Source organism: Doryrhamphus excisus, chromosome 7 (assembly GCF_030265055.1).
Source record: "Doryrhamphus excisus isolate RoL2022-K1 chromosome 7, RoL_Dexc_1.0, whole genome shotgun sequence".
Taxonomy (NCBI): Eukaryota; Metazoa; Chordata; class Actinopteri; order Syngnathiformes; family Syngnathidae; genus Doryrhamphus; species Doryrhamphus excisus.
This window is the reverse complement of record NC_080472.1, coordinates 18,457,714-18,479,226: the sequence shown is the minus strand read 5'-3', so window position 1 is coordinate 18,479,226 and position 21,513 is coordinate 18,457,714. Positions and strand designations below refer to the sequence as shown.

Below are 21,513 nucleotides of genomic sequence, written 5' to 3'. Positions count from 1 at the left end.
ATTGTGATATCACAAAAAAGTAACAAGTAAAAAAAAAAAAATTTGCATTATTATTGTTTCCTCCCACATTCCAAAAACATGCTAGGTTAATTGGCGATTCCAAATTGTCCATAGGTATGAATGTGAGTGTGAATGGTTGTTTGTCTATATGTTGGCCACCAGCCCAGGGTGTACCCTGCCTCTCGCCCTCGTGAGGATAAGCGGTAGAAAATGAATGAATGAATAACAAAATTAAAATATCCATCTTTGCCGCAGCCTTGCCCTGTGATCGGCTGGCAACCAGTCCAGGGTGTACCCTACCTCTAGCCCGAAAACAGCTGGGATAGGCTCCAGCACCCCCACGACCGTCGTGAGGAAAAGCGGTAGAAAATGAATGAATGAATGAGTTTGACATGTATTTTATAGAGCATTAAGATTTTTAAAAAATGACATGTGTCAGTCAACTGTGCTGCATTCATGCATCTCCCCACTTTTGTAAGTGCACCATTCACAATGCATGACAAGTGACAGGCCATAATAACTCAATAGTGCAGATGATTGACATACATTGGTAGCAGGAAGTGAGCACTCGCTTTGTTTGCATCATCCAACAAGGCTGTGATGTGATGGTCAGAATGAGGGGGCTACAAAAAGGAAACAGATGGGATGCTCAGCCATGACAGATGTAAGGCTAAAATTAAGCCTGTTTGGTCAGTGTGAAGCGCCTTCACATACGCAATTTTCAGTGCCAATTTACTACATTTCTACCCGTCGCTTAGAAAAAAGTAAGCTACACCAGCATTCTGCATGTTTAATTTCCTATTCAGAGGACCCTCCTGACATGCACAACACATTCCTTCTCTGTATAAAACTTCCTGCAGCACTTTGTCATGAGCTGTCAAAATGCCAATAAGGGGAACCCTTTCACTGACTTCTGCTATAAACTCCCCACTTCCTGCTTCCTAAATGTGCCCCCTCATGTAAAATTCAAAGAAATACAAACCCAGTTCCCCCGAGCTGCAATGAAACTGTTAATGGTGCAAGATGTGTATCATGAAGATGAAGTGGCCTGGACTAATGCACGCATACTAATCATCCATATTGGTTAGCCGCATGATATTCTGTCTGAAAAAACATGGATGTAGTTGCAGTGGAAAGCGCCATACCTGCTCTAATCCCTCTCAGAGGGTCCACAGCTGAGGCGCCATTATGGCTAAAAATAAAAAAGCTGAGCTATTGATGCATCTGTTGTTGTTCGGGTTGTAAAACAGGTCAAAACACGGCCTGTGGCAACTAACAACATCTCCATTTGAATTAAAAAATTGAGTGTATTTGCTGCTGTTGTGTTATGTTAGCATGGTAAGCTGCTGTACATGTATGTTAGCCTCAATGCAACATTATATATGTCGTTCTAACTGGTAAATACCGCAAACATGTAAAAACAAATGTCAAAATAACTCATTTAAGGACTACTCGGTTGTTACTAAGAGTGAGAATTCACTGTATGACATGTAAAGAATAAAATAGTACTACTTTAGCACCAAAATGGCTGCCCTAGTTTGATTGTTAGCATTAAAAATGTGTTAAGATAAGTTGATAATAGTTGATAATAAACTTATCATTAAGGGGAACAAAATGAAGAGCAGGGTCCTTGCAACTAGTTAAGAGTCAGTTTAGAACAACATATTTACTAAAATACCTGTGAATATGAAGAATACTATTATGAAAATGAGCGTCTTTGACTGTTAACGTTAGCCATCATACATACAGAACAGTGCTAACAAGACTCGATACATTACTAGCTGTTTTAGCTTGTCAATACTGGAAATGAAATGATAAAAATTAGCAATGGGCATCAAGGGTCATATTACAATTCAGAATTTACTAAAATACCTGTAAAACATTAAGAATAGTAATCATGTATCAACAAAATGGCTGACCTTGTTTGGTTGTTAACATTCGCCATGAGACATCGTGATTAGCCATCATATATAACCGTACTAAGATTAAATATACAGTCGTTCGTTTATCAATAATGATAAACAGTGACAGGCAACAAAGCATGTAATGCTAATTAGGGTAATTATTACAATACCTGTCAAATATAAATAATGTAACAAAATGCATGACTTGTTTGAGTTTTAGCATTAGCCATCATACATAACAGTACAAACAAGATTATATATTTATTCAGGGCTGTTTTTGCTTGTCAATATTGGAATTTAACTAATAAAAATCATTAATGGCAAACAAAGAAATGAGGGTAATTAGGGTTATATAACAGGGGAGTCAACTTACCTGTGAATTATCAATATTAAAGCACAAATATAACAAACTGGCCGCCCTTGTTTGATTGTTAACATTCGCCATGAGCCATCGTGATTGCATTAGCCATCATATATAACCGTACTAAGATTAAATATACAGTCATTTGTTTAGCTAGTCAATAATGATAAACAGTGACAGGCAACAAAGCATGTAATGCTAATTAGGGTAATTACTCCAATAACTGTCAAATATAAATAATGTAGTAACAAAATGGCTGACTTGTTTGAGTTTTAGCATTAGCCATCATACATAACAGTACAAACAAGATTGACGTGGCTGTTTTTGTTTGTCAATATTGGAATTTAACTTATAAAAATCATTAATGGCATACAAGAAATTAGGGTAATTAGGGTTATATAACAAGTGAGTCAACTTAGCTGTGAATTATCAATATTAAAGCACAAATGTAACAAAATGGCCGCCCTTGTTTGTTAGCAATCGTCATCTAAGAGCACTAAAGACTTTCATTAATGTTGCCATTTCTCTCTAACATTTGTTACAGTTCATAAAAGCTTAATCCTATCTTTTAAAAACTAACATTAGTTACTAATTGTAGCTAGTAGCATTATCATCAATTAACTACACCCTAACTAAAAGCTCTTAATTCACTTTCCAGTAATTAAATCTGTACAACACAAAACAGTACATAGTTCAGTTTTAGTCCAGTAACCCAGGAGGTGTAAAACTAAAAATGTCTTTATTCCTCAAAGTTTACATGACCAACGACCCGATTCCAACAAACATTGTCAATACTTGATATTGTAAAGTAGAAAAAGATAAAACAAACCTTGTAGTGTTTCTATTTCAATGTAGTGTTAATCCGCTAAATAAGCTTTTATGTCCTAGTGCATCGAGGGTTGCAATGGTACGACATAATCATGGCATTACTGTGTGAAAAACATCACTTATTAAAATAACATTGTCAGTTTATTTAAGGAAAGGAAGAAAGAACCATCAAAATGCCACCGCATCGCCATCTTTCTCATCTGGTAAAGCATACGTATGATACAGACCTGAAATGTCCCGTTGTCATGCAGCAAGTCTCGTCTTTCTGTGCAAAAAAAACAGAAAAACCTGGAGCAAATTCACACAGAACATCAGATGACGCTAAATATTCCTTTTTAAGAAAATATAAACAAGGATCATTTGATTAGTAAAAATAAACCACAATTAGGGTATGAAAATATCTCTTTTGTTTTCGCTTCTCTTCCACTGATGCCTTCAATGACTGACCAGAAGAGGAAAAACGACAGGTTGACGCCAAAATTGCACGCTATTTTTGGGACGATGAGAGAGACAGGATGCAGGGAATGTGTGATGAGAGACAAGCGACAGATGGGAGGACAGTTCAAAACAGATATGAGAACGTCCAGATTAAATGAGGTATTGCACAGATTAAGAAAAAAAAAAAAAAAAAAAAAGCATAAAGGCAACAAAAATATACAGCAAATTGATAGAACATTTACATTTATGTCATTTGAAATTAAAGATTTAAGCGTCAGAATCATCCAAAAGTAAAGGGGGCGGGCATGACTAGTCCTCCCACTCGTCCTCATCTTCAAAGTCCTCATCATCTTCATCGTCGTCGTCCTCATCTGCGGAGAAGTACATATTGTAGGAATACTGTGGAGTTCTTCTGATTAATGAGGGTCGGTTTCCATTTACCTGATGAATGAATGGCCTTGCTCCTCTTCTGCATCACCTCCATCAGAGCCCCCACGATGCCGGCCGAGGGGGCCACAGAGGAAGGAGGCGAGTCGTTATCGTCTCTCTAAAGTGAAGACAGCAAGGTTAAAGGTCACAGTGGGATTTGGTAGCATAACAGTCAGAATCACTCACAGTTTTAAGTTGGATTCCTTGTCGGATTTGGTCCAGGAGCGCATCTCGTCCGGTGCTGGACACGGGTCTCTCTTTCTGCTCCACCCTCTTCAACTGGGTGCCTTCCCGGATCTGACTCAGCAAGGCCGACTTGCCCCCAAGTGGTGGCGGGCCGCTATCGCCTCCGTTAGCCTCCATGGACAGACCGGGCGGAGGTGGTCCAGGAGGCGGCGGCGGAGGCGGAGGAGGTGGTGCGGCACCGCTGAATGCCGTCGGGGGAGGTGGTGGTGGAGGTGGCGCTGGGGTGGAGGAGTGGGATGGCGGCGGGGGCGGCGGCAAGAAGCCCCGGCTCGGCGGTGGAGGCGGGGGCGCGGTTATGCCCGGTCGGGATGGAGGTGGAGGGGGTGGCGCCGAGACGGGGGCTCTGGAGGGCGGTGGGGGTGGCGGGGCGCCACGGCCTCGGGCCGGAGGAGGAGGTGGGGGGCCTGAGGTGTGGTGTGGGGGTGGGGGCGGTGGGCCGCCTCTGGATGGAGGGGGTGGAGGAGCTGAGGAGGAGAAAAATCACATTAACTGAAGTCTTGAAGGCATCATGCTGTTGCAACAACACACCACTGAGGGGGAACTGGATATTATAGCATTATTATTATTATTATTATTATTATTATTATTATTATTATTTATTATGATCCACCAACCAGGCAAACCTGCATGGGATTCTACTGAAGACAGTTCATCTGGTAGGCTCGCAAGCTTAACCACACATTAATTAACTTTTAATTAATTAATTAACTATTAATTATATTAGATTATATTATAATCTAATATAATCTCAATGTTTAGTACAGTCCATTTTATGCCTAAACTAGAATCTAATCTGCATGCGTGGTGTGTCACAGCAGCCCATGCATGTAAACATACCGATACACCTGGGCGGACCTGAGGACACAACCGTCAACTTTTCAGTTCAGTTTTTGAATGGATTTAGCGCCAAAATAAGTCAACCACGACCCAAAATTGAGCGGCCTTTATTGCTGTACCTTGTCTCCGTAGCTCATTTTTGACAGCTTCCACGCCTCCTTTCTTCTCAATGAAGTCATAGATAACCTTGGAGGTCTCTTTGTCCTTAAGCTGAGCCTCGGAGATGCCGCACATGTCGAAGAGGTTCTTCAACTCGGGGTCCAAGTTGTTCAACTACAGGGAGAAGTATCACAGTACTGATTATGTTATTGTATGGTCATATCACCTCGTACTTCGGTACATGACAAAAATAAAATTAAATAAAAAAAAACAACAACTGTATTAGGAAAGTAGGAAGTGAACAAATGTAACAGTTACTGATTGTAAAAGTACCAGATGGAGGGGTAGGATTTAATAAGCTTTGCTTCTTCCTACTCCTTTTGGACATGTGGAAAATAAAAATAAAGTAAAAAAAACAAACAACTTAAATTATATTAGGAAAGCAGGAAGTGAATAAATGTAACAGTTACTGATTGTAAAAGCACCTGATAGAGGGGTAGGATTTAATAGGCTTTGCTTCTTCCTACTCCTATTGGACATGTGGAACATAAAAATAAAGTATAAAAAAAACCTTAAATTATATTAGGAAGGCAGGAAGTGAACAAATGTAACAGTTACCGATTGTAAAAGTACCAGATGGAGGGGTAGGATTTAATAAGCTTTGCTTCTTCCTACTCCTTTTGGACATGTGGAACATAAAAATAAAAATAAAGTATAAAAAAAACCTTAAATTATATTAGGAAGGCAGGAAGTGAACAAATGTAACAGTTACTAATTGTAAAAGTACCAGATGGAGGGATAGGATTTAATAAGCTTTGCTTCTTCCTACTCCTTTTGGACATGTGGAACTGTGAACTGATTATGGGATGCATTCAATTGTAATCTGATACATGTTCAAATGAAATTAAACCATTACCATTACAGTATTAGATTGAGTTGATGTGACGTTGGTGCAATTGTTTATACACTGTGCAGTGAGATGCTGCCCCTTGGTGGCGAGGGGTGGCATTGGAAGCATCAAAAGTTGCTCTACGGGAGGGAACGTTGAGGAAACAAAAAAATAAATAAACCGGTGGCTGGTTTTCATTGGTCTGCGACATAATGAAGAAAATAAAACAAAAAACACAGAAAACATGTAAAAACTAACATGCAGTAGCTGCTACTACTAATACTACTATTCCAAGATACTTAAGACTGCCAAGCCAAGTAGTTATAGTCATGTGATATTGTCACATATTTTGATAGAAGTAATTTGGATCAAATGTCGAATTACTACATTCTTTACTTGGGCATTAACACGGCAGCTCTGATGGAGGGAAAAAAACCCGTCACAAGCAAGTGACGCGGAGAACAGGTTGGATTGCAAGGTTTCAAGAAATAACCAAATCCACCTTCAACTTTAATTATATCTTTTCCTTTAAACCAAAAGATGAGAAGAATTCATTGGCATGACATCACCCACTCTCATCTTTTCCAACCAAACCATCCCCAATCTACATAATCTCATACTCCCCGTCACAGAGGATGCGTTACGGGAATAAGTCCAAGGATTATGCAAAACACAGGTTCCCTCCAAAAAAAAAAAAGAGAAAAATCTCCTTGTGTAACCGTGCTGACGACGACTCCATGGCTGTGCAGCAAACTTTAATACTTTTGTGAGCCAACGGTTAATTTGATAGATGTGTAAGTCTGATTGACATGTGGAGTCCTTGATTTAAAAGCGTGCGGACGTCACGCACTCATTCAAAGCTATTTTATAGTTTCACTTACGTCAAAGCCTGTGTTTGGATCCCATCCTACGTGTCCGATGTGCCTACGACAGAGCAGAAAAGCTGTGAGTCAGCAGGTGATGCATTCACTGACACCTCTGTATTCTATCCGGGTATTACATAAATGAAGCAAAAAGGTGTCCGAGCCATGCTAAAACTCACTGGAAGTTGCTGGGCGTTCCGATGTCAGCCTTGGTCAGCCTCTTCTTCTTGCCTTTGCCCTTCTTCTCCCGCTTGGGGAAAGTGGAGTGCATGATGTTGTTCACCTGAGAGTTGCTATGGAAACGCTGAACGTTGCTGATCTCTGGGTTTTTGATGTCCACGGTGGCCATGGGCAGCGACGGGCCTGGAGGGAAGGGGGACAGGGTCAGACATTCATATATTTTATAGTTTTCTAAACGCCCCAGTTTTGGTAAAAATAAATGGGTTTTGGTCCAATATTTCACTAAACAAACTAGTCTATTTGCCTTCATTTTGTGGAATTGTGTACAAATGATGCACGGCCATTTTTTTTCTTTTAATTTAATGCGACTGCAAATAACCCGCCATGGGGCCAAAAAGAGTCCACAATAGAGGTAAATGTGATAATAAAATTATTATAATATATATTTATTATATTATTGTTATTTATTTAAAATAAATATTTATTTAAAATAAATAATAAATAAATAAAAAATTATTTAAAATTATTATTATATATATATTATATTTATTTATTTAAAATAAATAATAATTTTAGATAAATTATTATTATTTATATCTTATATATATTATATATTATATATTATATATTTCATTCATCACAATTTCACAAATTATCTTTCACAAAATATATTTTTTGTTCATATTTTTGGGTGTCTGGAAGAGATTAATTGGATTTCCATTATTTCCTAAAACCTATTTTAACAAATCAATAACAAAACTGAAATTATCTCAAAATCCACTTAGTATTTGATATATACAGTATTTTTCAGGCTTAAGTAGTTTTTAAAAGAATTGTTTCCAATAGAAAATATTAATATATCTGCAGCAGTTTTTTGCGACACTGACATTTTTTGTCATTACGGACAAATAAGAAAAACGAAAGTACTGCAATTATGACGGTTAGCTGTGCGGTAAGATAGCACATACCTTTCACACTCTCACTACAAGGACTTTTAGGTGTTTTGCTGGGTAAAGGTGAAGCAGACCGACTCCGTCTCCGCCTCACCCTGTCCCAAATCCCCCTGCTATCTCTCTCCCGACATCGACTGACGTCTAGCAGCATATCCCCGATGAAGTTGCGAGCTCGTACTTCCGAGCAAACTGAAAGCTGACGGGCGGCGTGAGCGTTCTCCGAGAGATTCGGGTAAAGTTCGTCTTGAGGGAGAACCAGACAGTGTAAGGATGACAAGCAGCTAGCCGGGCCTAAGCCTCCGCTTCCTGGTGAAGCTCCGCCGCCACCTTCGCATGGTAGATCCTCGGAAGGAGTGGAGAGGAATGTGGTGCAGAACATCATCGCTGCTGGAGGACACGTTCACTCAGGACATAAATGAGGAACGACTTCGGGTGGACGCATCATACCCCGAAATAGGAATCCACATACTCCGGTCTCGTCTATCCGCATAGGAATGATGCCAAAGTGTACTGGAGTTGGATTTATCCCTTAATACCTTCCTCAGACATCTGGATGAGTGGATGCTGTCTGAGCTGAAGGGACACGCTCCCCGCTGCTTCTGTCCATCTAAACACATTTGGCTGCTTTTTCACTTCACGCAGTTAAGATTATGACGCTTGGATTGTCTCCATGTTGCCATTTCTCCTCCCACTTCCACTGGTTATCTCCTCCCTTTTTTTCCCCCGTCAAAGCACACACACATATACACATGGTGATGTAATCCCTGCATATTATTAGAGGATTTAGCAGTAGATTTTATGTAACCTTCATGCATGCTTAATCCTGGATTAAAACTCTTGTTTACAAAAACACAATGAATGTACGGGGGAAAAAAGGTGGAAGGATATTTGTTAAAAAAAACAAAAAAAAATCACAGATTTGTGGAGTTAAGGACAGGAAAGAGTGCACACAACGTACCATTTGGAGGCTCGCGTCTCTTCTCTGTGAACACAAGACAAACCAAAATGGTTACAACTTTACGCTAAGTGGTGGCGAGAAAGTGAGCAAGAGCGCCAGACAGCAGAGAAGAAGAAGAAGAAGCCTGGGTGAAACGTTACATCCGGTAGAAAGCGTTGGAAGAGTCCAAGTGAAGACAAGCGGAAGATTCTGGCGTATTAGGCAATGAAAAAAGAATGGTGTGAGTTCTCCAAAAGGACAAAGAAGAGAAGACTTGTTGCAATCCCAAAGCAAGTGAGTTGAAAGACGTGTGTGAGTGATCCACTGAGAAGAGAATTTGGGCTCAATTTGTGCATTTCAGATTTTTTTTTATGACAAAAATCATCATTTTCAGTCGCTCGGCTGATGACATATTCAGTCTATACTGCCCCCCTTTAGGACAATGGACACTTTAGTATTGCATCTGCTTCTACTAATTAGATCACTGCAGACTGAGAATGGTGACAAAAAAGCAGACAGTGTATTATAATGTTTGTTAACGAAGTTCTTTATGACTCCTTGAATGCACCATAATGACCCTGATATAAAGACTCAATGATATTTGATTCCTAGAAACTACTTGAACTACTTATTTATACGTTTGACCCAAAAGATGGTGCCCAAGCTTTTCTTCCCGTCACACACACACGAGTTATGATGCAAATTTTAGTGCTGATTCATTAAAGTACAGTGCTTTTTCCCCCCTCCAATTTTGTGTCTATTTTGGTCATCTTATATTTGGGTCAATGCAGTACTTTTTCCACTAAGCGCCGCATACAGAAGAAATTTGCTATATTCAATGTACTGTTTAGTTCATTTGGACATTTATATGCTTAAAATGCTTAATGTAGGCAAAATATACAAATAATTTTCTAACAATCATATTTGTCTGATAATAATGACAAAATAGCATGATTTATTAAATTTTACATATGAAAAAAAAAACGTTAAAATGCTGATTTGGGCTTTTCCCCCTCCAATTTTGGGTCTATTTTGGTCATCTTATATTTGGGTCAATGCAGTACTTTTTCCACTAAGCACCGCATACAGAAAAAAAATTGCTATATTCAATGTACTGTTTAGTTCATTTAGACATTTTTATGCTTAAAATGCTTAATGTAGGCAAAATATACAAATAATTTTCCAACAATCATATATTTTGTCTGATAATAACTACAAAATAGCATGATTTATTAAATTTTACTTTTGAAAAAAAATGTTAAAATGCTGATTTGGGCTTTTCCCCCTCCAATTTTGTGTCTATTTTGGTCGTCTTATATTTGGGTCAATGCAGTACGTGAGGGGTGTCCAAACTTTTTCCACTAAGCGCCGCATACAGAAGAAATTTGCACTCAAAAGATGTTATATTCAAAGTACCGTTTAGTTCATTTAGACATTTTTATGCTTAAAATGTTTAATGTAGGCAAAATATACAAATAATTTTCTAACAATCATATATTTTGTCCGATAATAACTACAAAATAGCATGATTTATTAAATTTTACATATGAAAAAAAAAACGTTAAAATGCTGATTTGGGCTTTTCCCCCTCCAATTTTGGGTCAATGCAGTACGTGAGGGGTGTCCAAACTTTTACCACTAAGTGCTGCATACAGAAAAAATTAGCATTCAAAAGATTCAATATCCAATGTACTGTAGGTCATTTTTATGCTAATATATCTGAAAAAAAGCTTTGTGTTATAGGAGTAATTTGACTTTGTGTAATATCTAATAATATACAGTAATCCCCAGTTTATTGCAGTTAATTGATCCCGAACCCCGACCATAATAAGTCCATTTACTCAAAGTACGGTTCTTTATTTATAAATTGAATATTTTAATAGTTAAGAGCACATAAAACCTGTTTATTACCTTATAAATAACATTATTAGAGCCCTGTAGATATGAAATAACACCCCTACAATCACAAGACTCATGCTTGTGTGCTTGTGGGTTCAGAATTGAGTTTTAGCTTAGCTTAGCTTTAGCTTACATGGGTTACATCCGCAACAGTAGCTTGGTGTTGTGAGCGCATTGAAACCTGCAATAAAAGTCTGTTGTTCCTGGGATCAAGTCTGGTGTTTGTGTGTCACCGAACATTACATTAATCATCAACTGACATCTAGTGACCGGCGCAGAATACTACATAACATCACATATTTTGAGTTTAGTTCATATAGATATTTTTATGCTTAAAATGCTTAATGTAGGCAAAATATACAAATTATTTGCTAACAAGCATATATTTTGCCTGATAATAACTACAAAATAGCATGATTTATTAAATTTTATATATGGAAAAAAACGTTAAAAAGCATTGCGGCGAGGGATTACTGTATTTCATTAATAACAAACTCATTTTATTCGACAATACGAGCTAATAAAAATTAGCTCCAGTACAAAAACTGTACCATAGGCTGCACTTTGCACACCCTTGTTTAGTAAAAATAAAAAGAGCGAACACATATCGAAGAAATGCTAAGGTAGAGAGTGTAGCAACAGGAAGTTGGTACCAGTTTTCCTTTGTCTTTTGCTCAAAAGCTCCATCAAGTGACCCCGGAAACGCTTGGCCTCCTCCTCGCTGGCAAAGTTCAAACCCACTTGGGTCGTCTGAAGGGAAGAAGACAGCAATGGATCCATAAACAAAGCAGCAACACGAATAAAAACAAGGTGTGATTTATCTACTCCTGGAAGCAGTGCTCTTGAGCAAGTTGGGAAAGTTTGCAAAGTTTTATCAACAAATGAGTGCCAATTCAAAACTGGTTTCCATCGACGAGGGCGGTGTGTGTGTGTTTTTTTTTGGTTCTAATTACAGTATGACTTAGGTGTCCTGCTATAAATAGCTACAATACAACTCATCAATGTCTTGATGAATGATGAATGACTTGGGAAGTCAACTCACATCTCCAGCAAACGTGATGAAGTACGTCCTAGGGAGGTTGATGCTAAAATTGTTGTAAATCTCCTGCTCAAACAGCATCTTGCCATCCTGTAAAAAAAAGAAAACACAATGTAAGACTGGAGAAAACAACAGGGGACAATACTACACAAATAAACATGCTTTAACGAAGTGGTCCCCAATCCAGTTCCAACAAACCTCGAGCAGACCGGGATGAGGGAGTGGAACGAATATGAGCACACATAATAACGTCATCAAACCTCACCCTTATACATTCACACCCAGCGTCAACGATGAGGTGAAAGAAAAACGGGCCAAATAGAAGTCTATTTGTGGCAGCAAACTATGGTAACTCAACTATGGTGCCTTCAAGGACCCCTGAAAATCAACGCTCAGCGGTGGCTGTAGACCCCTTATTTAGAGTAGTCAATGTACCGCTTATACATATATAGTATATATTTATTAGCTAGGGGCTGCACGAGTGGTTAGCACACAGACCTCACAGCTAGGAGACCAGAGTTCAATTCCATCATCTCTGCGTGGAATTTGTATGTTCTCCCCGTGCATGTGTGGGTTTTCTCCGGGAACTCCGGTTTCCTCCCACATTCCAAAAACATGCTAGGTTAATTAGCGACTCCAAATTGTCCATAGGTGTGAATGCGAGTGTGAATGGTTGTTTGTCTATATGTGCCCTGTGATTGGCTGGCTGGCTGGCCACCAGTCCAGGGTGTACCCCGCCTCTCGCCAGCTGGGATAGGCTCCAGCACCCACCGCAACCCTCGTGAGGATAAACGAAAGAAAATGAATGAATAAATGATTATACAGGTGCTGCATGGCGGTCAAGTGGTTAGCACGCAGGCTTTGCACGGCGGTTGAGTGGTTAGCACGCAGGCCTTGCACGGCGGTTGAGTGGTTAGCACGCAGGCCTTGCACGGCGGACGAGTGTTTAGCACGCAGGCCTCACAGCTGGGAGACCCAAGTTCAATTCCACATGCGTGGGTTTTCTCCAGGTACTCCGGTTTCCTCCCACATTACAAAAGCATGCTAGGTTAATTGGCGACTCCATATTTGGGTTATTTGTGTTTACATGGTTGAGCGCAATTGGGTTATTGCTAATGTTCCGGGTTATTTGACAGCATGTAAACAACGTCGTGTGATTACCGTACGTGTTAATGTCATGCTAATGATAATAATTGTTGCAGTATCTTGCCGTTCTACATTCCAAAAACATTGGACTCCAAATTGTCCATAGGTATGAATGTGAGTGTGAATGGTTGTTTGTCTATATGTGCCCTGTGATTGGCTGGCGACCTTCATGAGGATAAGCGGTAGAAAATGAATGAATTTATTAGCTACTACAAATGAGCTAACACACAGGCATATACATGTAAATATATGGCAACACAAGTGAGAACCATGATAACCGTGTCTTGCATCATGGTCTGGGGCTACATGAGTGCTCCTGGTGCTGGCGGAGCTGTGGTTCATTAAGGGGAAACAGGAATTTCAGCCTGTTCTGTCACACTGTGGAGAAATAATTGGCTTTCCAACATAATAAGCTGAAAAACGGAGGGTGCTCCGATCGAATGGCTACTGATTGGTATCGGGATGGTATCGACATCGACCTCAAGAAGATATAATACAGCAGAATGCTCCTACCTTGATATCATAGACTCGGATGAAGTAGGACCGCTGGGGGTTGTCCTTGATCAGACAAGCCACACCGCAGCATCTCTTGCTCCATGTGGCGTTCCTGTCTGATGTGAAGACCTGGACCACCGCCGAGGACAAACTCTAGGTTGGGGGGCGACAAGGACAGGGTTAAGTATGACAGGGATGAAACAGGAAGTGAACAGAGGCGGGGGGATGCGCAGCATAATCGTCTGATCTAGTTCATTCCTGACCATTTTAGCACTTTTTGAAGTCTTAATATTCCTTACGGACTTAACGCTATTCCGAGCACTCGGGACTTTATATCGTAATGCTAAGAACAGGAAGCTGCTTAAGTGCTATAAAACATCTTTTAAGGCATTTAATGGTTTTAGTAAAGTGACACTGACTACCACTGTATGAAGTACTTACGTTTCCAAAGTTAAATTACACACATAACGACATACAATCACAGACTCCATGTTGTTTTACAAATTGCTGCAGGGGTCTCCTCGCCATGTGGGGGTCGGGCTATTAACGTAAAGATGAAAGCATCAGTGAGGCAACACACGCTGAGCTGCACGGATACATGCACCATATGTCTTATATTCCAATACAGCCTTTGTTCCCAGAAAGGGGTCCTCATATAACTCAGCCAGGGGTCTGCAACCTGCAGCTCCAGTTGGTCTTTGCATTTGTGTAGTTACTAAGCCGTCTCTTCTTGGGGTATATCACGATACTTCGTTCCACAATACTGTATCGATATTAAAAAGTATGATATGGATATTTTTAGGCATTTATCATAGACTGTATATGGTATTTATTCAAGTGCAGACACGGCAAAGGTTCATTTCTGATTTGAATTTAAACCTCCGATCGTTAGGTGGCAGCACTTATTACGTAGTCAATTAGGCAAGGACATTGAACGAGATTCACCAGTGAAACGTCCTCACACATAAACACAGTTCAACATGGCGGAATGCCAGCACATAACAGGCGTACAAGGCTGAAGTGTGGACACGTTTTGGATTTCCATACAAAGTAGGGTGTGCAAAAATTGCTAAAACCATGCCGTTTGTAAAATGTGTCATGCTCGAATAAAGTATTCGGGAAAACACGACAAATCTGCGAGTCCGCTTAGCGAGACACCTGCCGCTAGCAAGCAATGCCAAGGTCCTTTTGTATACTACAAAAGTAGTACTGTGATTCATTTCATTCATTTTCTACCGCTTATCCTCACAAGGGTGGGTTGCTGGAGCCTATCCCAGCTGTCTTCGGACAAGAGGTGGGGTACACCCTGGACTGGTGGCCAGCCAGCCAATCACAGGGCACATATAGACAAACAACCATTCACACTCACATTCATACCTATGGACAATTTGGAGTCGCTAATTAACCTAGCATGTTTTTGGAATGTGGGAGGAAACCGGAGTACCCGGAGAAAACCCACACATACACACATGCAAACGCCACACAGACATGGCCGAGGGTGGAATTGAACCCCGGGTCTCCTAGCTGTGAGGTCTGTGCGCTAACCACACGACCGCTGTGCAGCCCTAGTACTGTTATATTGCAGGTATTTTCAAATTGATATCACTATTTTGTAAAATAATGGTTATTTCAAGCATCCTAAAATGCCTTTTTACTGATGTTAATTACAAAAATACTGTTCTGATGGTGGATAAGTCAGGGACTATACTCTGCTTTTTTTTCACAGCTATTAAAATGTGAACATTTGAGCACGATCTTGAGACTGAATGTTTTTTTTGGTAAATTCAAAGCTGGATGTTAAAGCTTTATTTATCCAAATGCTACACTTTAAGTTTGTGATACATCATAACATACTGTTCTAATGGAATAAAAATATGTTTAGTAAGTGCATATTATTGGTGTAATTCAGTTTTTCCAGGAAATAATCTTTAACTACAAGAAAAACAAACAAAAAAAATTGCCTTCTTAACAGTATCGTGATACATATCGTATCGCCAGATTGTTGCCAATACACACCCCTAGTCTATTCTGATGTGCCATGTGCCTTTCAAAGTTCATAGGCGGAACAGGTATATCCTACAATGTGTCTTTTAACTTCCTCATGACAGCCATTTTCTCTCCTTAGAAGACACAAAAAAGGGAAAAATGTGTTCTTGTTTCACATAAGGATTGTGGATAATGGGAAGTTTTCCTTTAAGAAGACGCTGAAGAAACATGACCTGGCTGGTCGCCCCGCTAGGAGGAACAGGAAGACAGAAAAGCAATGTGAAAATACGCTTAAGGAAATGATATATGTAGCTTTATTGTCAATTTAGTGGTGAAAGTAGGTTTTTCATTTGATGATAACAAACCTAAATGACTCCAATGATGTTGAAGGTTGCCGATCCCTGCCCCAGGGGTACGCCATATGTCATAGGGAATAAAAGTGTGACACAGGGGAACTTAATACGCCTGAACACCTCGTCTGCGAACACTGAGCCAAAAGATCCAACTAAAATGTTTCATTATATACGTTAATATATATAATTATTGTACATATTTTTATAAGAGTGTAGGAATAACACAGCAAATAATTATCAGGTGTGGCTTTATCTTGTGACTGAGGTGAGCTCCGAAGTAGTTAAAGGGCAAACATGGTTCCTGTTCCTTGTTCAAACATTGACAGAACTCTATGATAATATAAGCTGCACTGTATAATAGAGCATACCACTGCATGGTGACTGTTTGCACGCATGTATTTATGCACACCAAATATTACAATGCATATAGATAGCTTCAAAAACACACACAAATATATCTGGAAACACACATTCTCTGGGCAGTCAGAGAGTAATGACGTCAGAGACTCTACAGAGCCTGAGGTTTCATCTGTGCATGGAGTGCTGATGGTTCCTGACAAGGCCAAAGGCTGCAGGAAGTGGAGCTCGGTCTGCCGTGTCACGACCACACACTCTTACATATATGCGTTCTTTTGTTACTTGCGCCTTAAACTAGTATAAAAATAGATTTATATAGACCAGGGGTCTCAAACACGTGGCTCCCGCCTTGATATGAAAGTTTAATGTTAGTGCGGCCCACGCAAGTTTGATATGGATGCTGTATGGTATCATGTACCCAGAAAAAAATATTACGTTTGATTAATGTTCATGTTAAAGGTTAAATAAGTGCTAATAGTTATCCTCCCTATCCGTGTGGAAGTGGTAAGTTTTTGGCTTTTTAAGTTTAAAGGAAATAACTTGGAGGCTTGGTCGCTAGCTCTCTAGTTTGCGAGTTAGCATGTGTCTCAAGACCCTGCAGTTGCGCAATATGTTGTAAATAGAAAAAGTATAAATGTGACTATAGTCGTGTTTTGTCATGTCAACAGGGCTCTAATAATGCTTTGTTCATTTTAATCTGAAAAAAAATAATTTGTCTACCCACCAACTATATGTGGTTTCTTAAGTTTTAATTATTTGCCGTTATTATTATTATATTTATTTATTACTGATTGATTGATTTTCTTTATTCTTTATCTTATTTTGTGTAGAAAAATAAAAATGAAGATATTTGAGAACAGTGGAATGTTTATTCATTTTTCTGTTTTTAATAAATGCGTTTTTTGGGTTTTTTTGGGGGGGGGGGGGGGAACCTCACCAGCCTCACCCAGACCCTAGCTCCAGTGGCCCCCAGGTAAATTGAGTTTGAGACCCCTGATATAGACCAATAGCACATTTGTGCATGATGCAGTGTGTACAACTAGACCACGCAGTTTAGGTTAAAATTAGAAAAATGGAGGAAGGAAGGATATGATACGCAAAAAAAAAAAGAAATATTAAGTGGGGAATCATGTTCCACTTCTCCAGCACAAATCAGCAAATGAGGGCTAACCACGGGACTTCCTGCTCAGCAGCAGTACCCCCCTGCTGCTGATCAGGCAGTCTGTGCACGTACACACACTGCATAGATTTGGACCCCTTCCACCTTTTTCAGAGTGCTGATGGTGAAAAGCGAGGGAATACCAATGAGTAAGTCGATAAGGACTTTTGTGTCATAAACTCGTTGCGCTGACTATGCACCACAAACCGCACAGGTAACTAGGAATAAAAAAAAAATGCCTATTGCAGCATTTCAAACTATGAAAGGCAACACTGTTGTTATTGTACATGCATTACATTTTAATTAAACTGATGCCATGTTTCTTTCCCCGCATGCAAAGAAACAAATACAATTGCAAGGAATGCTCCCGATTCCTTGTCTCCGTCACATGCCGGGTGACACAATCGCCAAAGGAATGCTGTTGCTGCATTTCTGAACAAGCTACGACACACCCCAGAAACCTGTGCGTTCACGCCGAGCAGGATAAAAACACATACACGCCTGTCAAAAAGTCATGGGACAGGAAATGCCTGCTTAGGTCATCGTCGTGAGGTGAGAACTGACTTCCTCCTGCGATCATCATTTTCAGGAATCACTTTGAGGAAGCAACCTGAGATTATGCTATGTGGGACATCATAACATAATAAATTGCAAATAAAATGTAACTTGCACTGCAGACCACTAGGGGCAGCACAATTCAAAGCTGCTTAGATAGTAGCCCCCTCTAATTTCTACTAATAAATAAAAAGGGGAATGTTAAGAACACAAAAAATGTAATGCAAATATCCACTAACAGGTATTTAGTTCTTTGAAATGTGAAAAAAACACTTTTTCATGCTAACAGCCGAGGGACAATAAGACATATTTGAGCTGTACGTCAACTTTGCTACTATTACGCGCTAACGATGGATCTGCGCGATTGATCGATAACACTGCGCCAGAGATGGATCCATCGTTAGCGCACAAATCGATCGATTTCTGCGCTCACGATGGATATAACTGCCTTGCGCTGGAGACGATGCTTTGACACTGCGCTGACGATATAATAACAATCGTTGATCTGCTAATTGCATACAGGGTTAGGGTTAGGGGTTCAGGTTCACACTCCCCCCACCGAGAACGGTAACAAAGTGAACTGCTTGACAAATAATCAAAGATTCGAAATTTGCATGCATCGACTTCTTGTTGATTCTTGTAAGTAACAACGCTCAGCGCTGCCATCTGTTGGCATCTAAACAAACTACACACATCCATCCCGGGCGCAGTAATATACAATCGATCGCGAAGATCCATCGTTAGCGTGTAACACTACTATATTGGATGTCAAAAATGCACTGTAAATGAATACAAGTAAATGTACTTATTTCATAAAGTGCCTTACTACAAAAAATTGAAGAAATAAGAGGAATTTCTTGGTAGAAAGAAAATTAATGAAAGTAAGTAGATTTACATGGATTCATTTGCAGCAGTGGACAAAGCAATTCTTTTGTCTACAGACATTAAAGGCAAAACACAGAAAAGTATTTACACTCCAGACCACTAGGGGCAATATAGTTCATAGCTAGTTGATACAGCGACTCTTAACTAATGTTTATTTTAAGATAAAAACGGAAACTGAGGACCCTAGTTTTTGGTGTATAAGCAATTCTTTTGTCTACGGACATTAAAGGCAAAACACAGAAAAGTATTTACACTCCAGACCACTAGGGGCAATATAGTTCATAGCTAGTTGATATAGTGACTCTTAACTAATGTTTTTTTTCAGCTAAAAACGGAGACTGAGGACCCTAGTTTGTGTGTGTGTATATATATATATATATATATATATATATATATATATATATATATATATATATATATATATATATATATATATATATATAGGTTTAGAAACAGAAATGTTTAGTTTTGTTAATGGAAAAGTTTGTTTGAAAGTGTCATTCTTGCTTGCTTCTTGCTTGAAAAACGGCTATTTCTGAAATTTTTGAAAATCTGTCAAGAGTCAAATAATAAGTATTATTGTTGGGTTTTTTTTTTTACCCTGGAATGATTAGTTTCGGTTTTTTGGTTATATGCGAGGGTCGTTGTTGCTAGCAGGATTCTACTATTAGAAGTGATTTCTTTTATCCGATTTTGAGAATGGTGCACACGTGACAGTAGTCAGACTGGTAAAGCAGGACGGGACATAAGAAGGGGGGGGGCAAAACCCAAGCACTCGTCTCTAGTCAGCGCTGCCCCCCTGCCAAGCCTGGTCTGCACATTCCTTAAGGGGACACACTTCCCGAAAACAACCCAGGTTCGGCTAACGTTACATAATACCGGCATTAAAAAAAAGATCCCCCTTCTGTTGATTGGTTTTGCAGCTAACTGACCGCTCTCGCAAGTTCGGCTGAGTCCAGGCGGGGTGAAAAGTGTTATGTCAGCCAGGAACAATTCCTAGGTGACTTCAGGTGTGTCAAAATTCAACTTGGAGGCGTCGAGGCCTAAAAACTGGAGTGAAAGTCAATATTGTCTGGATAGACACCGTCCCAAACGGGTCTCAACACCGTCGCTCGCCCCCTCGCTGTCTCGGCTGTCAAAACAAACCAACCCCTGCACGGGGTAAAAGCTAACAACCAATAGACATACAAAGAAGCTAGCTTTGGTCTTTGAAAAGGAATTAAATAAGCGTGGTGTTTGATTTCCACATGAAAGGGGAAAAAAACTTACAATGCATTTCCTGCCGAGGTTGTTGAAAATGTAGTCATTCTCTTGAGGCGTCAATAGCATAGAACCGACATTTGATTGCCGCTGCTGCTTTTGAAGTCCACTCATTATCGATGTTGACATCATTCTAACTACGACTCTAACAACTGAGTCCAAAAAGATCCATAAACAATCCTCGAGTCATCCGTGGCCTTCCTCCGACCCCCCTGCTTCACAAGTCGGTTCAACCAAGTTATCGCACGGTTGCGGTTCCAGAAGTGTACGCTCTTTTAGGGATGACGATCCAGTTTCTACTTCCCAGGGAAATAAGCTGAAAAAGAGAGCGGAAAACGGCAAAAACTTTCCTGGGAAGTCCGGCTGCCTGAGAGCCCAGAGCCTGTTCCATCCAACATGGCAGTGTCAGGACGAGACCATTATTGTGTGATGGGGGTGACGCAGTGACTCAACCGTGTCCATTAAACGTAACGAGAAAGAGGTATGACAGAAAGAGCAACACAAATATTTAATATAATACTTTATAAATTATTACTACTAAATATTATTTCATATATAACATGTAATGGCTTTATAATGAAATCTAAATGGTATTTTCTCCCCTGTAGTGTGGTACAGTCCAGTCCGCCCCTGGCTTTTATGACAGGAATGTGTGCAGAATGGGAGGAGGTAAGTCAAGAGACAAGGTGCATGTTGCCAACATAATAGTCTTAGCTCCTTCGCTTACTTTTAAAATTAATGCAAATCTTACACCACCTTTAAATTAAACACCTTATCTTGAAGCACTGACTTATTTAAATGATAATTCACTTCCTCTGAAGGAAGCAAAAAGGTTATTGAAGTGATTTCTCCCTTGGATTTAAGACTCATTAGCTACTGGGATGATTCATGACAATGCACTAAATATAGCTGACAATACATTGAGGTAAAATTAAGACTGCTCCAGTTGCTGTGCGTACCCTCAGGGGTAGCATGACCGGCACTTGAATGTTATTTCTGCACTGCCATCGATTTTCTATATCGCTTGGCCTTAATAGGATCACAGGTGAGCTGGAGCCTATCCCAGTGGGGTAAACCCTTAGACAAACAAGCATCCACATTCACATTCAAATAATTTTATGTGTCTCTTCATTCATTTTTTATTATCATAACTTTTGTAATTTAATCGCTTGCATGACTAATTTTGTCACTATTGTCCGTGGATTTTGCAACATGCTGCGTCAAGCTCATCAATGGGTGTTGGTTGCGTTGTGGAAAGAATATACACTCCATTTGTGATTTTGACGCATGCTTTATTTAAAATCAAATCAAATCAACTTTATTTGTATAACACTTTTCCTGCAAAGACATGAAACACAAAGTGCTTTACAGAATTAAAACAATTACCACAATTAAAAGGAAAAAACAAAACAAAA

General features: G+C 39.7%; 2 protein-coding genes and 1 long non-coding RNA gene across 19 annotated transcripts in view; 1 reads left to right on the top strand and 2 right to left on the bottom strand.

Moving 5' to 3' along the window:
* The window catches only part of si:dkey-14d8.1 (zinc finger protein 502), a 23,342-nt gene extending 19,871 nt beyond the window's left edge, over window positions 1–3,471 (bottom strand). For 7 of the 15 annotated variants that reach the window (XM_058077105.1, XM_058077111.1, XM_058077112.1 and 4 more), the window contains exons 1-2: window positions 2,278–2,820; window positions 547–623 (exon numbers count right to left, since the gene is read on the bottom strand). The gene's annotated coding sequence lies outside the window, so the exon portion shown is untranslated. The other 8 variants (XM_058077107.1, XM_058077109.1, XM_058077116.1 and 5 more) reach the window with 6 other exon arrangements.
* waslb (WASP like actin nucleation promoting factor b) lies at window positions 2,988–20,510 on the bottom strand. Of its 3 annotated transcripts, XM_058077121.1 has the most exons (11): window positions 20,108–20,509; window positions 13,562–13,696; window positions 11,906–11,992; window positions 11,517–11,613; window positions 8,986–9,009; window positions 7,074–7,257; window positions 6,913–6,955; window positions 5,163–5,316; window positions 4,147–4,670; window positions 3,973–4,078; window positions 2,988–3,902 (listed from the first exon to the last, which is right to left on the bottom strand). In XM_058077121.1, exons 1-11 carry the CDS (start codon window positions 20,228–20,230, stop codon window positions 3,841–3,843), a joined length of 1,539 nt encoding a protein of 512 aa, XP_057933104.1. In that variant the 5' UTR covers window positions 20,231–20,509; the 3' UTR covers window positions 2,988–3,840. The 3 variants fall into 3 exon arrangements, with proteins under 3 accessions (XP_057933104.1, XP_057933105.1, XP_057933106.1); XM_058077122.1 differs by lacking the exon at window positions 8,986–9,009 and having other exon boundaries at window positions 20,108–20,510; XM_058077123.1 differs by lacking the exons at window positions 8,986–9,009; window positions 11,517–11,613; window positions 11,906–11,992; window positions 13,562–13,696; window positions 20,108–20,509 and adding an exon at window positions 8,043–8,959.
* On the top strand, window positions 19,573–21,513 carry LOC131132003 (uncharacterized). Its single transcript, XR_009130293.1, has 3 exons — window positions 19,573–19,694; window positions 20,406–20,579; window positions 20,707–21,513. It is a non-coding gene; the product is annotated as an uncharacterized LOC131132003 (long non-coding RNA).